The 20025-nt window shown below is 34.4% G+C and overlaps 1 protein-coding gene across 6 annotated transcripts in view; it reads right to left on the bottom strand.

The window, feature by feature from the left end:
• Positions 1–20025, bottom strand: part of NF1 (neurofibromin 1) — a 259164-nt gene that overhangs the window by 183028 nt on the left and 56111 nt on the right. For all 6 annotated transcript variants that reach the window (XM_057536868.1, XM_057536866.1, XM_057536867.1 and 3 more), the window contains exons 2-8: positions 19060–19203; positions 17220–17303; positions 13215–13405; positions 8031–8137; positions 3639–3706; positions 3319–3394; positions 2409–2566 (exon numbers count right to left, since the gene is read on the bottom strand). In XM_057536868.1, the coding sequence (XP_057392851.1) occupies positions 2409–2566; positions 3319–3394; positions 3639–3706; positions 8031–8137; positions 13215–13405; positions 17220–17303; positions 19060–19203 (828 nt within the window). The remainder of the gene's footprint in view (positions 1–2408; positions 2567–3318; positions 3395–3638; positions 3707–8030; positions 8138–13214; positions 13406–17219; positions 17304–19059; positions 19204–20025) is intronic.

Here is a 20025-nt window from a genome sequence, read left to right as displayed (position 1 = left end):
TCAGGCTCCCTGACTTCAGACTATACTACAAAGCTACAGTAATCAACACAGTATGGTACTGGCACAAAAACAGAAATATAGATCAATGGAACAGGATAGAAAGCCCAGAGATAAACCCACGCACCTATGGTCACCTTATCTTCGATAAAGGAGGCAAGAATATACAGTGGAGAAAAGACAGCCTCTTCAATAAGTGCTGCTGGGAAAACTGGACAGCTACATGTAAAAGAATGAAATTAGAACACTCCCTAACACCATACACAAAAATAAACTCAAAATGGATTAAAAACCTAAATGTAAGGCCAGACACTATCAAACTCTTAGAGGAAAACATAGGCAGAACACACTATGACATAAATCACAGCAAGATCCTTTTTGATCCACCTCTTAGAGAAATGGAAATAAAAACAAAAATAAACAAATGGGACCTAATGAAACTTAAAAGCTTTTGCACAGCAAAGGAAACCATAAACAAGACGAAAAGACAACCCTCAGAATGGGAGAAAATATTTGCAAATGAAGCAACTGACAAAGGATGAATCTCCAAAATTTACAAGCAGCTCATGCAGCTCAATATCAAAAAAACAAACAACCCAATCCAAAAATGGGCAGAAGACCTAAATAGACATTTCTCCAAAGAACATATACAGATTGTCAACAAACACATGAAAGAATGCTCAACATCATTAATCATGAGAGAAATACAAATCAAAACTACAATGAGATATCACCTCACACCGGTCAGAAAGGCCATCATCAAAAAATCTACAAACAATAAATGCTGGAGAGGGTGTGGAGAAAAGGGAACCCTCTTGCACTGTTGGTGGGAATGTAAATTGATACAGCCACTATGGAGAACAGTACGGAGGTTCCTTAAAACACTAAAAATAGAACTACCATATGACCCAGCGATCCCACTACTGGGCATATACCCTGAGAAAACCATAATTCAAAAAGAGTCATGTACCACAATGTTCACTGCAGCTCTATTTCCAATAGCCAGGACATGGAAGCAAGCTAAGTGTCCATCAAGAGATGAATGGATAAAGAAGGTGTGGCACATATATACAATGGAATATTACTCAGCCATAAAAAAAAGCAAAATTGAGTTATTTGTAGTGAGGTGGATGGACCTAGAGTCTGACATACAGAGTCAACTAAGTCAGAAAGAGAAAAACAAATACCATATACTAACACATATATATGGACTCTAAAAAGCAAAAAAAAATGGTCATGAAGAACCTAGGGGCAAGACGGGAATAAAGACAGACCTACTAGAGAATGGACTTGAGGATATGGGGAGGGGGAAGGGTAAGCTGTGACAAAGTGAGAGAGTGGCATGGACATATATACACTACCAAATGTAAACTAGATAGCTAGTGGGAAGCAGCCGCATAGCACAGGGAGATCAGCTCGGTGCTTTGTGACCACCTAGAGGGGTGGGATAGGGAGGGGGTGAGGGAGGGAGACGCAAGAGGGAAGAGATGTGGAGATACATGTATATGTATAACTGATTCACTTTGTTATAAAGCAGAAACTAACACACCACTGTAAAGCAATTATATTCCAATAAAGATGTTAACAAACAAATAAACAAACAAACAAAAACTATGCTTAGGGACTCCCCTGGTGGCGCAGTGGCTAAGAATCTGCCTGACAATGCAGGGAACACAGGTTCGAGCCCTGGTCCGGGAAGATCCCACATGCCGCGGAGCAACTAAGCCCGTGCACCACAACTATTGAGCCTGTGCTCTAGAGCCCGCGAGCCACAACTACTGAGCCTGCATGCCGCAACTACTGAAGCCCTTGCACCTAGAGCCCATGTTCCACAACAAGAGAAGCCATCGCAATGAGAAGCCCACACACCGCAACGAAGAGTAGCTCCCACTCACCGCAACTAGAGAAAGCCCGCGTGCAGGAACGAAGACCCAACGCAGCCAAATAAATAAATTAAATAAATAAATAAATTTATAAAAAAACTATGTTTAATACTGTCCTTTCTGGTAAAAGAATGCAACTACAGGATTATTTTAAATCTTCAATCAATGAGTGTTATCACTGATATCATATTTTTCCTCCAACTAAATCTATGTCCAAGTATGTCTCTGCTAAGGACAGGAAACAAAAAAACCTACAATGATGCAACTAGAAATGGTCACCTGAAATATCATGCTTACAGAATGCTAAGCTTAAAGTAATATACACCTTGAGTAAAATAAATTGCTTCATGGGAATTCCCTGGCGGTCCAGTAGTTAGGACTTGGTGCTTTCACTGCCGGGCCTGGATTCGATCCCTGGTCGGGGAACTAAGATCCTGCAAGCCGCACGGTGTGGCCAAATTAAAAAAAAACAAAAAACAAAAACTGCTTCACATCTGGACACGACGGAAACAACTTTGCCCTCCTCACCTTATTCATGTTGTTTTCATCAACCACATCCTTGGATATATCCTGGATTATTTCTGGACACAAGATAAGGAGAATGATTTGTAGTGGCCAAACTGCTGCTTTACGTTTGGTGCTTTCAGCAAAACCATCCACTAGGTCAAACAGTTTTTCTGCACACTCTATGTGAAAAATGTAAATATTAAATGATATAATTAGATGAGAAGAAAATCTCTGGCATTAAATTAAAAGCTGGTGCTATCCAAAAACCCAAAGGCCACATTTTTAAAAGATAAACTTGGAAGTTCACGTAACTCAGCAAATTCTTTCAATTCAAGCAATGTTATATGGTCTATGTATTAGAAGAGGTTATATTGTCTATGTATTATAACAGCTATCTTGATCCATCCTAGAAAAGCCCAAATTTTAGAATGGCCAGACTTGTATTTAGTCTCAATGTGCAGGGCCTTATGCAAAGTGTGATGTATCCAAGAAACGAAGACTGAATAGCTTCTCAAAGGGAATTACCAAAGCTCTCCAGGAGTCTATTCTCCTTCTTGCAGTTGTGTCTTGAGAATTCCAAGTGGGGATATTCCTACTTTACACACATCTCTCTAAATACAAACTAAAGCCTCAGAGCACACACAGAAAAAAAGTGCTTCTCTAAAACAAAGAGCCATCAGTATCCAATCTACAACTCTAATTAAAGATCAGAGCTTCATTTCAAACTTCCTTATCCATTTGCTCAAAGGAAAAGGGTTGAGGCTAATTTAGAAATATAAGAAAAAAGTAATATTTCCTATTTGACATAAGTTGAAAAGATTAGAAGTACCATAATAACAAAAATAACTTGGAAAATGATAGGTTTTTACCTCATAAGAGTTTAAAAGACAAAAACAAACAAACAAACAAACAAAACCAATCTTATCCTTACCAGCCATATCAGTCTGTGGAATCTGGTATAACTTTGTAAATTCATCTGGATAATTTTCTACCCAGTTCCAAAATGCCTACAAATAACAAAACATATGTTTTTATGTCATATTTTCTTAATATAGTAAATAAAATAACATATGCCTCCAATTATATCACAATATTCTAATTTCCTTTGGAAGAATATTGCAATGCAGTCTTCCTAAAAATTAATGTGAAATTATCACTCAAGTCATAACTCCTTGATTCAAAATACTGAAGACAGCAACACTTATAACCAAAAATTAACAAAACTTTAATATTAAAGAGGTTATTACTTACTTTTTCCAGGCTATTTATAACTGCTAACTGTGCAACTTTCTTTAGGGCTTTAAATTTAAATGCTGTTTCTGGAGAAAAAAAAAGTTTTACAATTAACTCTAGTTTAATTAGTTAACACAAATACAATTCAGAGCTACTGGTAAAAATAACTTTCCTTTTATATATAAACTTTTGTTCCAGTATTATTTATAAGCAATATAAAGGTAAAGGTAATTAGTATAAGCCAAAACCTCACTGGTTATGTCCACTAAAGACCAAACTGAACCTTGGACTTCAAAGGTTGTTGTGAATTTTTTCCTTTGTTTTGTTTCTAATAATAACTACATTTTTAAAAGATGGATAAAATACACGGTCATTGTAGAAAATTCAAAAAATACACAGCAATCTAAGGGAAATTTAAAACATTATCTATGATTCTACCATTCAGAGACAATCACAGTTAACAGTTGGGTGAATTTTCTCCCTTCCCTTTTCCTATGCATGTATAAGACAAATACATTTACCATAACTGAACAAAACCTGTTCATATCAAACCTGTTCTTTACATTTCACATCATATCCCCCACTTTTTCCATATCACTAAAAATTCCTCATACATATATTTGATGGTTCTATATACAATAATAACTATTACTTGAACAATTACAACATGCCAGGTATTTTCAATCCAATATATTTAATTCTTTCAAAATCTTAATGCTTTCAGGTATTACAGATGAGCCAACTGTGTTTCTGAGGTTACAGATCTAATAAATGATTGAATTGGGCTTCAAAGCCATAGTCTTTTCAGTATGCTTTGATGTCTTTCAGAATATTTAAGTCACTGTATTAAGTCACTGGTTATTTAAATATTTTCCAATTGTTGGATATTTAAGATATTTCCAATACTGCACTATTATAAGTAACATTAATACTTTTATATCCAAGTCTTTTCCACATTCTGATTATTTCTTTAAGGCACATAAATACCTAGAAAAAGAACTGTCCAAAGAGATGAATATTTTTAAGGCTCCTGATAAATACTGCCAACCTGATTTTCAGAAGGGTTGGGCCAAAGGCCACTCCCACCAAGCAGCATATGAAAGTGCCCTTATCACATCCTTGCCATCATTAAATGTGTTCATTTCTTTTATTCTGCTAATTTGATTGTTCAAAGAAGTAGAATGCATTTTTAAAATAAGACTAAACATTTCTCCATATAAATATATTAGATATTTTAATTTCCTCTTCTATAAATGTATTGTCCACATTTATAAAAAGATTTATATCTGGAAAAGATGACCCTTCTATAAACTATATTACTGATAACAGTCTCTTGGCAGAGAACTCCCCATATGGACTTTTAATGAAGGGATGCACGTACTTACTACAATTACATAAATATCTTTATAAGACAGAGATGAGTCTACAAGTTATAAAATTGTCTAAATAATCCTTTAAAAGTCACTTTTTTTCCTGGACTTGGAAATGAGCAACTTGCTCTCCAAGTCAGTTTTAAAACATACCCTTCCAACCTTCTTTGCTCTTGCTCTCCTTTGACTTCCAAACAATAGCATTACACTTCACAGTGCTCTTGAGTCTTTTTGCCTTCCTATACTCATCAACTTTACCTTTATGACACTTTAAATGTGTTATACACAGTAGTCTATTCTCAATTCCAATGTATAAATATTTTAATACTCCAGTTCTACAAGTTTCTGACTGGGTACCCTACCAATACCTCAAACTCAATAGATCTAAAACTGAATTTATCATTTTCCTGGCCACCTTCTTCTCTGCTTTAACCAGGTTGCTCTGTAACACTTGGTGATACTTCCCTTTAACGTCACATTCCTAAATTAATCACCAAAAGCTATGCAATGTATTCTACTTCCTAAATACCATATCAAATTGGTCCCCACCCTACCCCATTCCATCCAGACCTCCACTATCCTTATTTCTACCTCACGTCACTATACAACCAAGTCCCAGAAGTTCATGTAACTTTCTAGCAAATCATCCTGCAAATTTCAAGCAAAGTGGCATATCTAAAATAAAATACTGATCAAGGTAATTCCCACCCAAAAGCCTCTGCATCACTTCCCATGGCCACTAAAATAAAGCCTAATAACCCATAAGCAAAACAGTATAGCAGTTAGGTACTTTGGTTCTAGAGACAGACAGATGTGACCCTGCCACTCAATAGCTGTATGACCTTGTAAATGTTACTTAAGCCTCAGTTTCCTCATCCATACAGGGGATGATAATAATAATATCTGTTTCACAGGGTTACTGTGAGTATTGATGAAAAAAGCATGTGAACTGCATAGCGTGACATGTGGCACATACTGAAAATGCAACAAATGTTACTATGTTTTTATTAATATGATCTGACCTACTCTTGTACCTCTCTATATCTTGCTCTTTTCCTCTTAACATCTCCCACCCCCAAACCCATAGATACTTATTCTCTCACTTTATGCTCACTCTATTTAGCTTTGACACACTGCTTTGCAAATAATCTGATAATATATTTGCCTGATAAACCAGGCCATGAGCGCCAAAGGGAGAGATTCAATACTTTGTTAATCTTTGTAAGCCCAGCCCTTAGCATGGTTCCTTACATACAGTTTCCCAACAAAAGCTGCTGAATCGAATTTAAAACACATTACTACTTCTACTAATCCATATTACAGGAAGTTTCCATTCCTTTCACCATTATCATGTAGAACCATCTTTTGCTGGTCTATTTAATATTAGCTTTATACTTAACATTTATCAGCATAAACTCTAAATTTATGATCATAAGGAAGCTGCATTCAATGGGGATAACTTACCACAATAAAAAGAAAGTAATTTATCCACACACTTAGTTTCTCTCATTTGTGCATGGAGAACAATCTCAATTAATTGTTATGGATTAAACATTTCTACGAAAACTGATCTTTTAAACAAACACCTATCCACAGGCACCCTGGACTAGATTTCCCAAATGTCACTGAACAGTTATGAAAAAAAAATCACAAAACCCCACTTAATTTCTTAAATTTTATACAAAGATTAAATCTCTAAATATTACCATTCACTTCCTTAACTTTTCAATGTTTAATGATAAATACTAAAATCTTGAAATTTCAACTGAATTGAGTGGTGGTTTATAATAATCTAAAATAAGTGCTGCCCACTTGTCCGTATCTTGACATAATAGCTAAAATGATCCATTTTTCCTTTATTAAAGTTACTGAAAAGTGATTTAATTGTTGCTTGGTTTTATAATGGTAACGATCTAAAATCACAAATTCTGAACAAGGTAATATAGCTGGAACACAGCCTTATAGGATTCATCTATATAGATACAGCCTTTTTACATCTCTGGTGAATAGTTGTTGAGTTTAAAGCAAATGTTAAGAAAACTAAACGTGGTATTTTGAAAATTACACACTGTAGAACTGTTGAGGTTTTCAAAGTTAGTATAACTAAATCTCCTTTTAGGTCAGACATTAAAAAACATTAGTGACAATTCCTATATCAATATACAAAGTAAAATAAAAATGAGTGTGAATCATATACTATAAGGTTCCACATTTAAATTAGCCAGGATCCAATATTACATAAAATTAAAACACAATTTTTGTGAAATGAATTTAGGTATTTATACTCAGTTTATTAATAATACTCAATGATATTTGATTTATATTAACACATTCCTGCTTACCACAAAAATTCTCTCAGTTCCTTCTGATAGTTTATTTCAATCAACATAATCATAGAAAGCACTTTCCAAAGTTTTAAAAACACACATTTTAGGCATTATAATATTCCCATGTGTGACTACTATTGACATGTTCTACAAGGAAGCAAAACTAACTTTTACTGAAAGAGTAAAAGACTTTGTAATGCTATAAAGTCAGTCAGTAAGTCAATAACAGAATTGAGAACAGAATGTCAGAAATGAGATTCCTGACTCAATTTCTCCTCTCATTGTAAGAGCACAATCTTCTGGTTCCACCTGCAATGAAACTTCTATATCCTGCTAAGCTATCTGCTTTTAGCACTACCAATAGCTAAACAAATAACTTCTATAACCTACTAGCTACCCTCAAGAGGTGAAATTCTAGAAAAATTAAATAACAGCATCCTCACATTCTCTTTATTAAAAGCAAAAATTGTAGTTGAACAAAACTTTCCATTGCCAAGACTTAAGATACTCATTTTCGCTAATGTATTGTTTTCAAAGGTTCAAAAATTACTGAACCATAAAGTATTACTGTCCATTTCTCAAGGACATTTATTTGCACTATGAAATCCACTTTGATGTTCTAGCTCAACACAATTAGTATAATTAGTACATTCAACATACTGGTTTTTCACCCACAGTGATTAATTTCAGATATATCATACATTTAAACTTACCTTTCAGGAGTCGTTTTAATTTTGCACAATCCACATTGATATACTGTAACAATTCTATATCATGAACATCAACATTGTCTTCTGAACAAACAGTCAATTCCTGTAACCTGAAAAGTAAAAACCGAAAATAATTTATCAACTGAAGTCTTAGGATAGTCCGAAATTCTGAATTCAACAGACTCTTCTCACCCTAATGATGAGTTTATAAGAGAAAATACACATATAAAAATAAGAGAATAAATTTTTTAATGAAAATCTAAAGGAACATAACTAATTCAGGGGCTGTGATAAAAGAAACCGTGATAATCCAGTAAACTTCACAATGTACATCAAATCACCATGTTGTACAATATACAGAATTTAATATACAGAATTTTTATTAAAAAAAAGGGATCACAGCATGCTGATAACTGCTGAAGCACAGTAAGAGATACTTGGGTATCTGAAATACTTTCTCTCTGCTATGTGTATTTTAAAATTTTTTCTATAATATAAAATTCAAATTTCAAATTATAAGTTAAAAAAAAGATAAATTTTATTAACCTCTATTCACATCAACTAGACTTCAGAAACATGAATGACATTTTATCTACACTCACAGGATACATTTACTTTGTATCAAAAAAATGAGTAAGCCTTTATTCACTGCGCTTTTCAGTCTGTACGTGTGCTTACGTGATTATTTAATTAGTGTCCCTCTCTCACAGAACTTAAGCTTGTAATGACAAAAATCTTTCTAAACCCCAAATTTCCCTCTTATTAAATATGAAGTTACCAAAAATGTAGAAAAATTTAGCACTTAACAAAAATATAGATGTTTAAACTGATAAGAAATTCACTTAAGCCTAATAAATAAAAGAGGTTAAAGTTTTCTTCCTTTTTTTCACTAACAACCACAGAGGTCAGCTTTTCAAATGTTGGTACTGCTAATCTATTGTTGTGTGCTTCCTAATGAAGCTTGCTTATTTCAATTAATAGATATCAAAAATGTAAGCAACAGAATGAAATTACTAACTTTCATAAATGCAGAGAGAGATGTGTGAAAAAGCACAAATAGTACAGGACCTTATTCAAAATATTAGCTCAAAGTATAACCATTTCAGTATAATTTAAAATTGACATTAATCATCACACTAAACCTTCAGTTGCTAAAAATGAAATCAATGCTATTTCTTCCTTCTCAAATTCCTCTTTCACTCACTTTAGCCCATAGATGTATAGCTAACATTAAAATTATTCTAAGCACTTACACTAATGTTCTTCTTATCATCAGGGTGAGAAAAGCTTAGCAGTTCACACTGGGAATGAGAAGGTCCTCAAAACTGATTTACATGCTACAAATTCCACAGCTGCTGCAAAGAGCCTAAAAATATGGAATATGACTCCTTAGGAAACACAACTTAATAAATCAGCAACACCAACTTTTGAAAAGCTAACTCTTGTGGTTGTTTGTAAGAAATGGAAGAAAAGTTTAATTCCTTTTATAGTCCAGTTTTTACCACAGGGAAGAAACATTTTGTGAATTTATAAGGCAGAGAAATCAAATAAAGGGTAGTCTTTCAAAAGAAATGAAGTGGAAAACCTATCACTAAAACATCTAGAAAAACTAGGTAAACTGAACAACAACAAAAAGATATTTTAAATGTATAGAAATAAAGCAAAACAAACACTATTTACCCACCCAAGTCCAGAAATGGAAAGGAAACTGAAAACCAGAGATGGTTTTGAAGGCATGATCTAGCCAACAAAAGAAGGGTGAGAGTCGGTTAGATTTTTTTTCTCTCCTTAACCTAGGGGTCTGGGGCTAAAAACATCCACATGGGACTGGATACAAAGTCCTGTACCCTCATAATGCAGAGAGTAGAACCAGGGACCTGCATAAAACATGGCCAGAAAGAGTTATGCACTTCCTTAAAAAAAGAAAGAGACACTGAAAGAGAGACAGAGACATAGAGAAAAGAGAGGGAGGGGGGAAATCTACCAGCACAAGAAGTCTGTCTGCTCTGCCTAAGATTTGGGTAGGGGAAAAAGTAACCCAGGGCTGTCACCTTACAAGGGTTTGAGGCCCACATTTGTACTACCCATACAATCTGGGGCTGAGAAATTAACAAAAATATAGGTCCAGAACTGGGCACTTGGCAAAAGCAAATGCAAAACCATCACTAGGATACTCCCACACTCCCAGGCTACAAGAGATTCCCAAAGAAAATACAGACTGCACTAAAGATAAATTTGCAATCAAAGTTTACAAAACAGAGAGAAAAAATTCACTGTGAATGACAGTTGGCACATACAAACAAATGAGATTATTTAACAATCTTAAAGAGAATATATAAGTATGTTTTAAATAATTAGACATATAAGAAGAAATTTTAAACTTTTAAAAACAATAAGAAACCATTTTAAAAAAACAGCAGATTTGTAAAAGAATCAAATAGAACTTTCAAAGTCACTGAGTCTTCTGCTTCTGGTATATGTCAAATTAGATATTTTTCAGGACCCTCCAACTACAAAACAATTAGATCCAGTGCATTGTATAATAATTCTGTGGAGAAAGCAGCTAATGCTCTACAAAAAAGAGTACTATGAGCCGCAGAACATGGTATACTTCAGCAGAATAAAAAAGTTATCTTATGATCTGTAACTCATATTATTCCCTTAAAGAAAAGCAAAGGACAGAAATATCAAAAGCTAATGTTAATCCTAAAAGAGAAACATCCATAGACAGGTAGAATGGTCAAGCACAACAAATTTTCATGATACTGATTCATCTAGTACATACGAAGTATAAATTCAATCTTCAGAAAGAACTGCCATTCCAGTTCCTTGCATATTTTGTCACCTAATGCTACGACAGCAGTGTCACAGGATAACCCCATCTAAATTAAACCATCATAATGGTCTTTTAGGTAAGTGACCCTCTAATAAGATCAGCTCCTATTTCTGGCACCAACTAAATGAAACAGCAAATGCAGTTGTCTGAAACATGAATTTCATAGATCCCATTTCTGAGCAGTCTGTCCCCTGAAAGCTAAAGAAACTGGCTTATTCTGGAGACATTTAACTTCTACTCTGCAAACAGTGAACTAGATTCAGGAAATAACCAAAAGTTGTCTATTTTTACACGTGCCAATGCTGCAAAATAAAACCTTTGGTGACTAGAAGATTTTTAGAGTTTTCAGAGGTGGCACATTTGCTGTGTTTTATTAAAGCAATTCATGTTTGGATAGACTAAAAAACATTTTACCCTTTTGATCATTTTCTACCTTCAGTGTAAGATTATTTCAAACAGTAAGACTGGTCTAGTAGCCACCTAAACAAAGAAGGGGTTTGGTTTTGTTTTTTATCATTTTAATGCGTCCTACTACCTAGGTGTTTGCTACCTTGCTGCTTCAACCAGTGTACTATTTACTCAGAATATGAGATGTTAACACTCAAGAGATTTCATGAAGACATCGTTCTATTGTATAACTATTACCCTACATTATCAGTCATATTGTAACATTAGATAAAATTTTAATTTTCTTTGCACCACAATTCTGATGAGAGGTTGGAAGAATACTGTTGCCCAGCATCACAATCAAAGAAATGCCATTTTTTATTAAAAAGACTGCAGGATTTTGAAGTTAGCCAATTCCGCCTAAAAACCACAGCACAAATTCTCAAACTATGATGTATGTTCTCATTCACATCTGTTGGAAAACAACATAAGAATGAACTAAGCTAATGGACGTCCACTGCTCACACAACAGACAAATCAAAGATGCAGGTGCCATTAAGCAAAGGAAATTGTTTTTCTTTATTCTGCGTTAGTCTCTGATCCACTGAATCACTAGGTGGCGTTAGTCTCTGATCCACTGAATCACTAGGTGATTTACGTTATACTTCCTACTTGGTCTTAATTAGGGACCCATTTGACTCTACTTGCATGAGAAAGGCAAATCGTCCGCATGAAATTAAGATACAGAGTTACCTGCTACCATCAGCTACAGTTCTATACCCATTTCTCCATCTCTAGCATTATCACAATGAATGATCACATGATGATTTCTAAGCATCAATAAAAGCTTAAATTATACTTATCATACAATTTTAAAGCACAGCAGTGGATATGATAAAAAGGATTTCATCAAAATGCGGCTAAAATAGCGGTACCAGGAAGCAGCCGGGCACAACAAAACAGACAGACTCTGAAGCCAGCCAGACTTCAAAGTTTTGGGTCCTCCGTCACTTGGCACAGCACCTTGATAACTTCTTTACTATTAGTTTGCTTACCTATAAAATGGGGTATCACCTACATTTCAGGGATACTGTGAAGATCAAACAGCATAGCACATGCTGTAAACGCTCAACAAATGGGAGATTTCACAGTTCATACACTTACTAGAATTACTTTCTAGAATTACTCATTTCCTTGTGCTTCCACACTGCTGGTTTGGTTTTTTGTTTTGTTTTGTTTTTTGATAACTTAGGAGCTTGTGATAAGGATCAGAGCATTAAGATCATTAGAATTCTGACTACTCATCTATTATTCTGATTGACTAATTTCATTACAAGGAATAATACGTTAAAAAGCCAAACCCAGGGGCTTCCCTGGTGGCGCAGTGGTTGAGAATCTGCCTGCCAATGCAGGGGACACGGGTTCGAGCCCTGGTCTGGGAAGATCCCACATGCCGCGGAGCAACTGGGCCCGTGAGCCACAACTACTGAGCCTGAGCGTCTGGAGCCTCTGCTCCGCAACAAGAGAGGCCGCGATAGTGACAGGCCCGCGCACCGCGATGAAGAGTGGCCCCCACTCGCTGCAACTGGAGAAAGCCCTCACACAAAAACGAAGACCCAACACAGCCAAAAATAAACATAATAAATAAATAATAAATAAAAAATAAATAAAAAAAAAAAAGCCAAACCCAAAATTTATACCTATCAATAGTATTTAAAAAAAAAAAAAAAGCCCGGTCATGGGTGACATTTTTTTCCTAAAATTTAGACTTTCAAGTTTATCGTAGTACTCGCATTTAACTGTACCCACCAATAACACAACATTACAAAATAAAAATTTCAAAGAAATCAATGCATAAAATTTCAACAGAAGCCCAGGTTAAACTCATTTCTGTCAACTTTTTACTTTTATGTAGACAAATTTTACATTACTTACAACATTCCTATGTAAATTTACACACTAACCTGGTAGAAATTCGACTAAAGACTGCATTGAAGTTGTTGCAGCTGAGAGAAAATAAAACCCCAGAGGCAGAATTCCGAAGTTCAGCTGCATGTTGGTTTCCCTCACGACAAGTGTGAAGAAAATGGCAGATTTCTGGCAGCAACTGTTTGACCAGCATCGTTTCATCTAACCTCATCGTGTCCTTTGGTTGCTAAAACAGAAATAATCACATAATTCTAAAACTTTCTTAAACTTACTTGTAAATATTTTCTATTATGGAAAATTTCAAACATACATAAGAGATGAAACAGAGTAACAAACACCCATATACTCATCACCTAGATTCCACAGTTGTTAATATTTCATCATGTTTGCTTTATCTACAATTCGTTTAATAAAGAGGGTGGTTCCATCTTTCACTTCTTAATCACAAGAAAAGTCCAGGTACCCCCATCCATCCTCCTCAGCACCCCAATTTCTGCTTGTTCCCCTGTTCATCAAATCCCTTCCTAAGCCCTTCCCTTCCTGGGAATCCCTAGCTTATTGTGAGTCCTAAATAAACTTTACTCATATTCACTGGTGAGTGCACTGCGTCATCTGTCTCAACGTCCAAATTAATTCCTGGGTGAGCAATCACATCTACTTTTGGGCAGACTGACCAAAACAGATAGATATTACTTATTACAAATAATCTTGTTTTGGTTTAACCACTTCAAAGTAAATTACAAACATCATTACTTCATTACTAACTTACTTCGGCATCTCTAAAATATAAGAAAATTCTCCAATATAACTTCAATGCAATCATCACACCAAGGAGAAATAAAAAATTCCCTTAGATCAGCTAATACCCAAACCGTATCCAAATTTCCCCAACTGCCCCCTAAATGTCTTTCATAGCTGTTCTTGTTTTATTCAACCAGGATCCAAAAAAGGTTCACAGATTGCAGCATGATTGTAACATTCCTTTAGTCTCTTTATCCTAAAACTATTTCCCCCTTACACACCATATAGATCATTTTTATTTTCCGTAACATTGACTTTTTTTAAGAAAATAGACCAGTTGCCTTACAAAATGTTGTATATTATTGACCTGATTATGTCTTAGTGGTGAAACTTGTTCTCCTAGTTGTTATATTTTCTGTTAAGCTGGAATCTAAATATAACAGTCTGATTAGATTCAAGTTAAACACTAGGTAAAATTCACTACAGTTCGTATTACATCACATCCGAAGTACATAATGCCAGGTGGTCTCTCTGTTAATGACACCAAGTTTGATAACTTTGGTGTTAACACTGAGGTTTCTACTTTGTAAAATAAATCTCTACAATTAACAAAACAGCCAATGGATAAGCTACCCTTAGTTGAAAATAGACTGTTCCACATCAGTATTTTACCTAACGGCTTTAGTATCCTTATATGAATGACAATTTTGATAATACCAAGCATGATGACAAAGAACAAATTTTTGTAAGTGTGCTATGATCAAATCTGTAATTGCATTCCAAAAGCTTTCAGATGCAAATACATTGAAATATTTGGACAGTAAATAAACAGATATCACAAAAACCTGCAAAATTTGAGTTACAATGCTCTTTCTTATTTATAGGCTAACCAGACAATACAGGTGTTGAAACCAACTCCAATTAATATACAAATAAAAATTATAGAAGTGTTCAATCTTTTGAATAATGGTCATATATACAGGATCTATAATACTTAAGATTCCTCAAATTCTACAAAATTTTACTCACAAAATTTTGGTTTTAATCATGATATTGTAAGTATTTGTTCACTTTCATTTAGCTAGTTCAACTACTAATATGATAAATATGTACTATAGGCCTCAGTTCTTAAACTGTCTCAACTTACTTTGATCTAAAAAGGAAAATCAATAACCAGCAAGGACCTACTGTAAAAAAAAATTTTTTAATAAAAAATAAAATAAATAAATAAGTAAAAAGGAAAATCAGGACACAACCATAAAGTCATTGAAGGCAATCCAGAAAAACACAGCTGTTCAATAATATGAATAGTATTATTTTTAATTATAAATTTAATTTAAAAATTTATACATTTTCAATAGAGCAGAGCAAGCTAATATATATTTTATGTATTATAAAAGCTGTACCATGCCCACTTAGTAGGGCTTCAATTAGGCTATCTCCAAAGAGTATCAAATTAAACAGGGATCAATGATATCAGTGATCATTATCCAAAATACCTTTACCACTGCCTCTCAATTATAAATGTTAATGGAGAAAAGATGTAGAACTGAAGAGGCAATAAACCAGCCTACCCCCATTCAAACACAGGTGTCACTGATATATTGGCATCTACAATCAAAGTAATAAGACCACTACAAAGAATTGATTCAAGAGAAGTTGAAAAATTGTCCACCTTCAAAATTCCATCATTCTATTTAACAGCTTTTTTGCTCTTTCACTCTATTTTACAAATGAACAGCCCATCACAAATTAATACATAGCACAAAGCTAAAACAGAACTAGCTCGTCCTCAATTTAAGAAGAAAATTTATAAGCACTGTCGCACAATTTTGGAATGTGGACAAGGGTCAATAAAAGAATTTAAAACATTATGCTTAGGTTTTGTGGCCTATAGTCTTAAATATTATACTTCTCTTCCCTAAGGATACATCATTGTGTGAATGTAATTATTTTTTCCAATTCCCCACCCTACCCCTTTTCCAACTCCCGACGCTACCCCTTCTTTAAACACTTTGACTGTTCTCTCTGTTCTCAATTGATCAGTCCTCATATGTCAGAGTCCCTTCCCATCTAGTTTTACTAAAAAGAACAATTATAACGTATGTGGAAGAGAGAAGCAATTCTGAATAAAAGCAAAAGATGGGTCAAAGGAAGAGAGATTATAATCTCAGAAGAAATAAGTTAACTCCAATACATATTGAATAGACAGATCTTTAAAATGGAGGTATTAAATTTATATATTTATGTAAACTCCTACCATTTTCCAGGAAGAATTAAAGCTACTGAAGTATAGAAGCACTATGCTTTATACAACAGAAACATTCTTGGGGACTTCCCTGGTGGTCCAGTGGTTAAGAATCCATCTTCCAATGCAGGAGATGCAGGTTCAATCCCCGGTCAGGGAACTAAGATCCCACATGCTGAAGGGCAACTAAGCTGATGCACCACAAATACTGAGCCTGCACGCCGCAACTACTGAGACCGCGCACACTGGAGCCCACGCACCACAACTAGAGAGAAGCCTGTGTGCAACAACCAGAGAGAAGCCCGCCTGCGACAACTAGAGAAGGCTGCACGCCGCAATGAAGAGCCCGCGCACTGCAACGAAAGATCCCGCATGCTGCAACTAAGACCCGATGCAGCCAAATAAATAAGTAACCAGAAACATTCTTGAAAAATTTCTAATTAAGTCATGGTTGAAAACTCTGAGGTAACTATTTAGAGGAAACATGAGAAACAATTGTTTTGTACTCAACTACTCCTCCACATATCTATTTTATGTGTTCATATTTACATAACAAGTGTTCTTAAGGTAGGATCTATCACAGGAATTGTAACAGTTTTAATTTTTTAAGTTCTCTTTTACATAGATTTGAAAAGTAAAATATAAAATCAGATTCACACAGGGGGAAACAAGATTCTCTTGGTCTTTAACATCACATTCCTTGACAGCTAAGCAATGCCACAGGCCTAACCAACTGGAGAAATTAGTTAAATGAAATAGTAACTTTTCCACAAAATTTTTTCTAGAAAACCTGAGAGAGAGAGAGATGTAACTCAAGCTTAACACTTTATAAGTAATCTTAATATCTATTTAATTTACAAAAGATGAGAATATAATTTTTTCTTGAAAACTTCTCTATGCTACCCAGTCAGCTCTGTTAACAAAATTCATTTTCGTACGTCTTAGACAGAAAGTCCATGCCTCTTCTTGTCCACACCTGTGCTTCAGTACATCAGATCATTCTCAAAACTGAAGGCACAAAACCTGCCTATTCAAGAATAGATTTACTCACCCCAGCAAGACATTTTTCCAGTGTATCCAATATAATCAACTGAGACAGATATAAATTTTTTTCAGCAGCTTCTCCAAATATTCTCTAAAAGAAAAGATATTCAGAACACTAAAAGTTGGTTATTACTCTCCACTACAAATCAGCACACATCTGAAAAGTGAGGGACTAAGGATCAAGAAAATCAATAGATAAATCATTGTATCTCCCAGATCATAGTATAATTAAATCTATTATTTCTGATTTTATCCTAATGCTCACACAAAATAAATTCTCAGGCAAACAATCTGCCATCAGCCTGCCACAGTAAAAGATACTCTGGTTTATACTTTAAAAATATGTAGTAAATGTACTTTGAAACAAACAGCATTAAAGAGATGGTAACATTAGGAAAATCCCATGTTCTGTTATTTTTTAAGTAAAATTTAGATTTGAACAATATAGAAAAAAATATGTAGGATTTAGATACACATATAGATCTTTACCAGAATCTTGAACTGAACATTTAACCACACTTTGATGCCACAAAATAATCAAAGCCTAACTCTTACAGCAACAAAATGCTGTAACACCAATTAAAGCGAGTTTTAAGCATTCGCTATCTTTAAATCAAATACTACACTATTAACAGCAGACTATGGTTTCCACAATTCAGTTTACTCAATAAGCACTAAATGAATGCCAATATCTCAATACTGTTTTTGTTTTTAAAAGAAGGGTCCAAATACTAAAACATTTTCAATCTGAGAATATGGCCACTTATCTATAAAAGTAAAATCCTATCAGTATGACCCACACACTATGCAACAGAAGAGTTCCATAAAATCTTAAATGTATTTCTGTAAGTTACTTTACATATTTATAAAAGGTCCTTTTTTCAGAAAATCTTAATTTTTTTCCATAAAGAGAAAATATGATTGCCCACTCCTCCAGTTTACCAATTTTGTAAGCCCGGGGTATCTTCCAATCAACTTTTTAAAAAGAAAACACACCAAAGATGATGTGACTATGAAAATGGTACTGATTTTCACAATCTACAACCAGAAATCAGTTTCACTGCTCAATGCAAACAGTATAAATTGTGGTTGTAAGTGCTCAAAACAAGCAGAGCAGTTTGGAGTTAATCAAGAAATATCCAGATCAGTTGTTCTGAACTGAGTATGAAGGAGATTTTAGATAGAAATTGACACAGAGGAAAGAATCACCTGACAGCAAGAGGAGAAATAATATGTTCAAAGGTACAGAGAGAAAATAGTTGGAGTACCTTTAAGTCTAGGAAATGTAAACAGATTTTATAAAACAGGAAAAAAAGAGGCAATTATGAGCTTTTGACAGTGGAAATACTTGATGAAATAGGTATTTGAGGAAAACTGTTTCAACACAGGTTCTCTACCATGGAATCTGTCATAGGTTACAGGACGAAGGAAATAAAACAGCATCTTCACAAAAGCAATCTCACATTTTAGGACTACAAAGTCATATTTTATTTACCATCTACTTAGGACTGGGACAATCTGATATGTAAACATTCAAATGAGAAGCTAAGGAAAAGATTTTAATAGATTACTATGGTCAATTTAAATATGACAAAATCTGTATGAAATCGTAATTCCAGAAAAATGGAACAGTAGATAGGGTCACAAATAAGACAAGTATCTAAGAAAAAGAATTAAAATCTAAAAAGAAAGTTAAAAGGTTACCTGTGCTCATCCATAAATTAAGATGAATGTTTATGTCCAGAGTCCACAGAAAATGACTTTACATACTTCAAAATATGCTGTTCCAAATTTTAAAATCAAAAACAAACCAAATTCTCCCGTAAAACAGTAATGCAAACACTCACCATATTGTTAACATTCTTTAAGATAGTGGTGAGGCCGCTTATAACCAAAGAAAACTTGTATTTGGAAATATTGATAAGACATTCCTTGTTGTGTTCGGTACTGACTTTGGTATGTGTGTTCTGCTGTCCTGTTTTTATTGGAAGCTGAGGAAAAAAAAAAAAAATGTTAGCTTACATTTTAAAATGACTACCAAGAACTCTATTTCTCATTGAAAATCATGAGATATTAGGAAAATTTTATCAACCACAATTACCTATATTTGTATCTCAAGCTCCAATTTTCAATATATAAAGGAATTTATAGCAAATCTAAAATTCTTTAGAAATTTCAACTTTTTGCAGCTTTCTTTCTAGAAGTCATAAATCTCTATCTACAAAACTAAATCTTTACCCAGCACTATGTAAGACAGAATGATGACTCAGAAATAGAGCTACTTCCTTGTAGCTAAAAATTATTTCAGAGAAAAATGTCTGCAATAAAATGCAATCTTTTCCTTTATATATTGAACTCAAGCATTAAAAGAACAACAGACCAAGAAAATCTATGCCTTAGACCTCTAGTCAATAATGGCAAATAACGGCAGACTGTGCAGAAAAGAAAACAAGCTGTAAAGCCTGGAATATACATAGTAAGACTGATTCAGGTAAGATAATCACCCTCAGGTACACAGCTGAGGGAGTAACAGAACAACAAAGAGATAAATCTCATGGAAAAAAATATCTTTTAAGGGAGATATTATATTTATATTTACCTATATTTATCTGAGAATGAACTAAGTCGCACTACCAGGAAGTTCATCTCTACCCTGTTCAAGAGCAGCATTCTGTACTGAAAGCATCATGAATATATTTACTGTTTAAATATTAGATCCTGCTAACACGAACAGAGAACACTGATGAGGTTCCTCCGTGAAGAAACACACCTGAGTCCAGCGTCCTCATTTTTAAAACGGTGCAACAAAAGGT

Source organism: Balaenoptera acutorostrata, chromosome 20 (assembly GCF_949987535.1).
Source record: "Balaenoptera acutorostrata chromosome 20, mBalAcu1.1, whole genome shotgun sequence".
NCBI classification, from domain to species: Eukaryota; Metazoa; Chordata; class Mammalia; order Artiodactyla; family Balaenopteridae; genus Balaenoptera; species Balaenoptera acutorostrata.
Note: the sequence above shows the minus strand (reverse complement) of the source record. Positions and strands in the feature narration are given on the sequence as shown.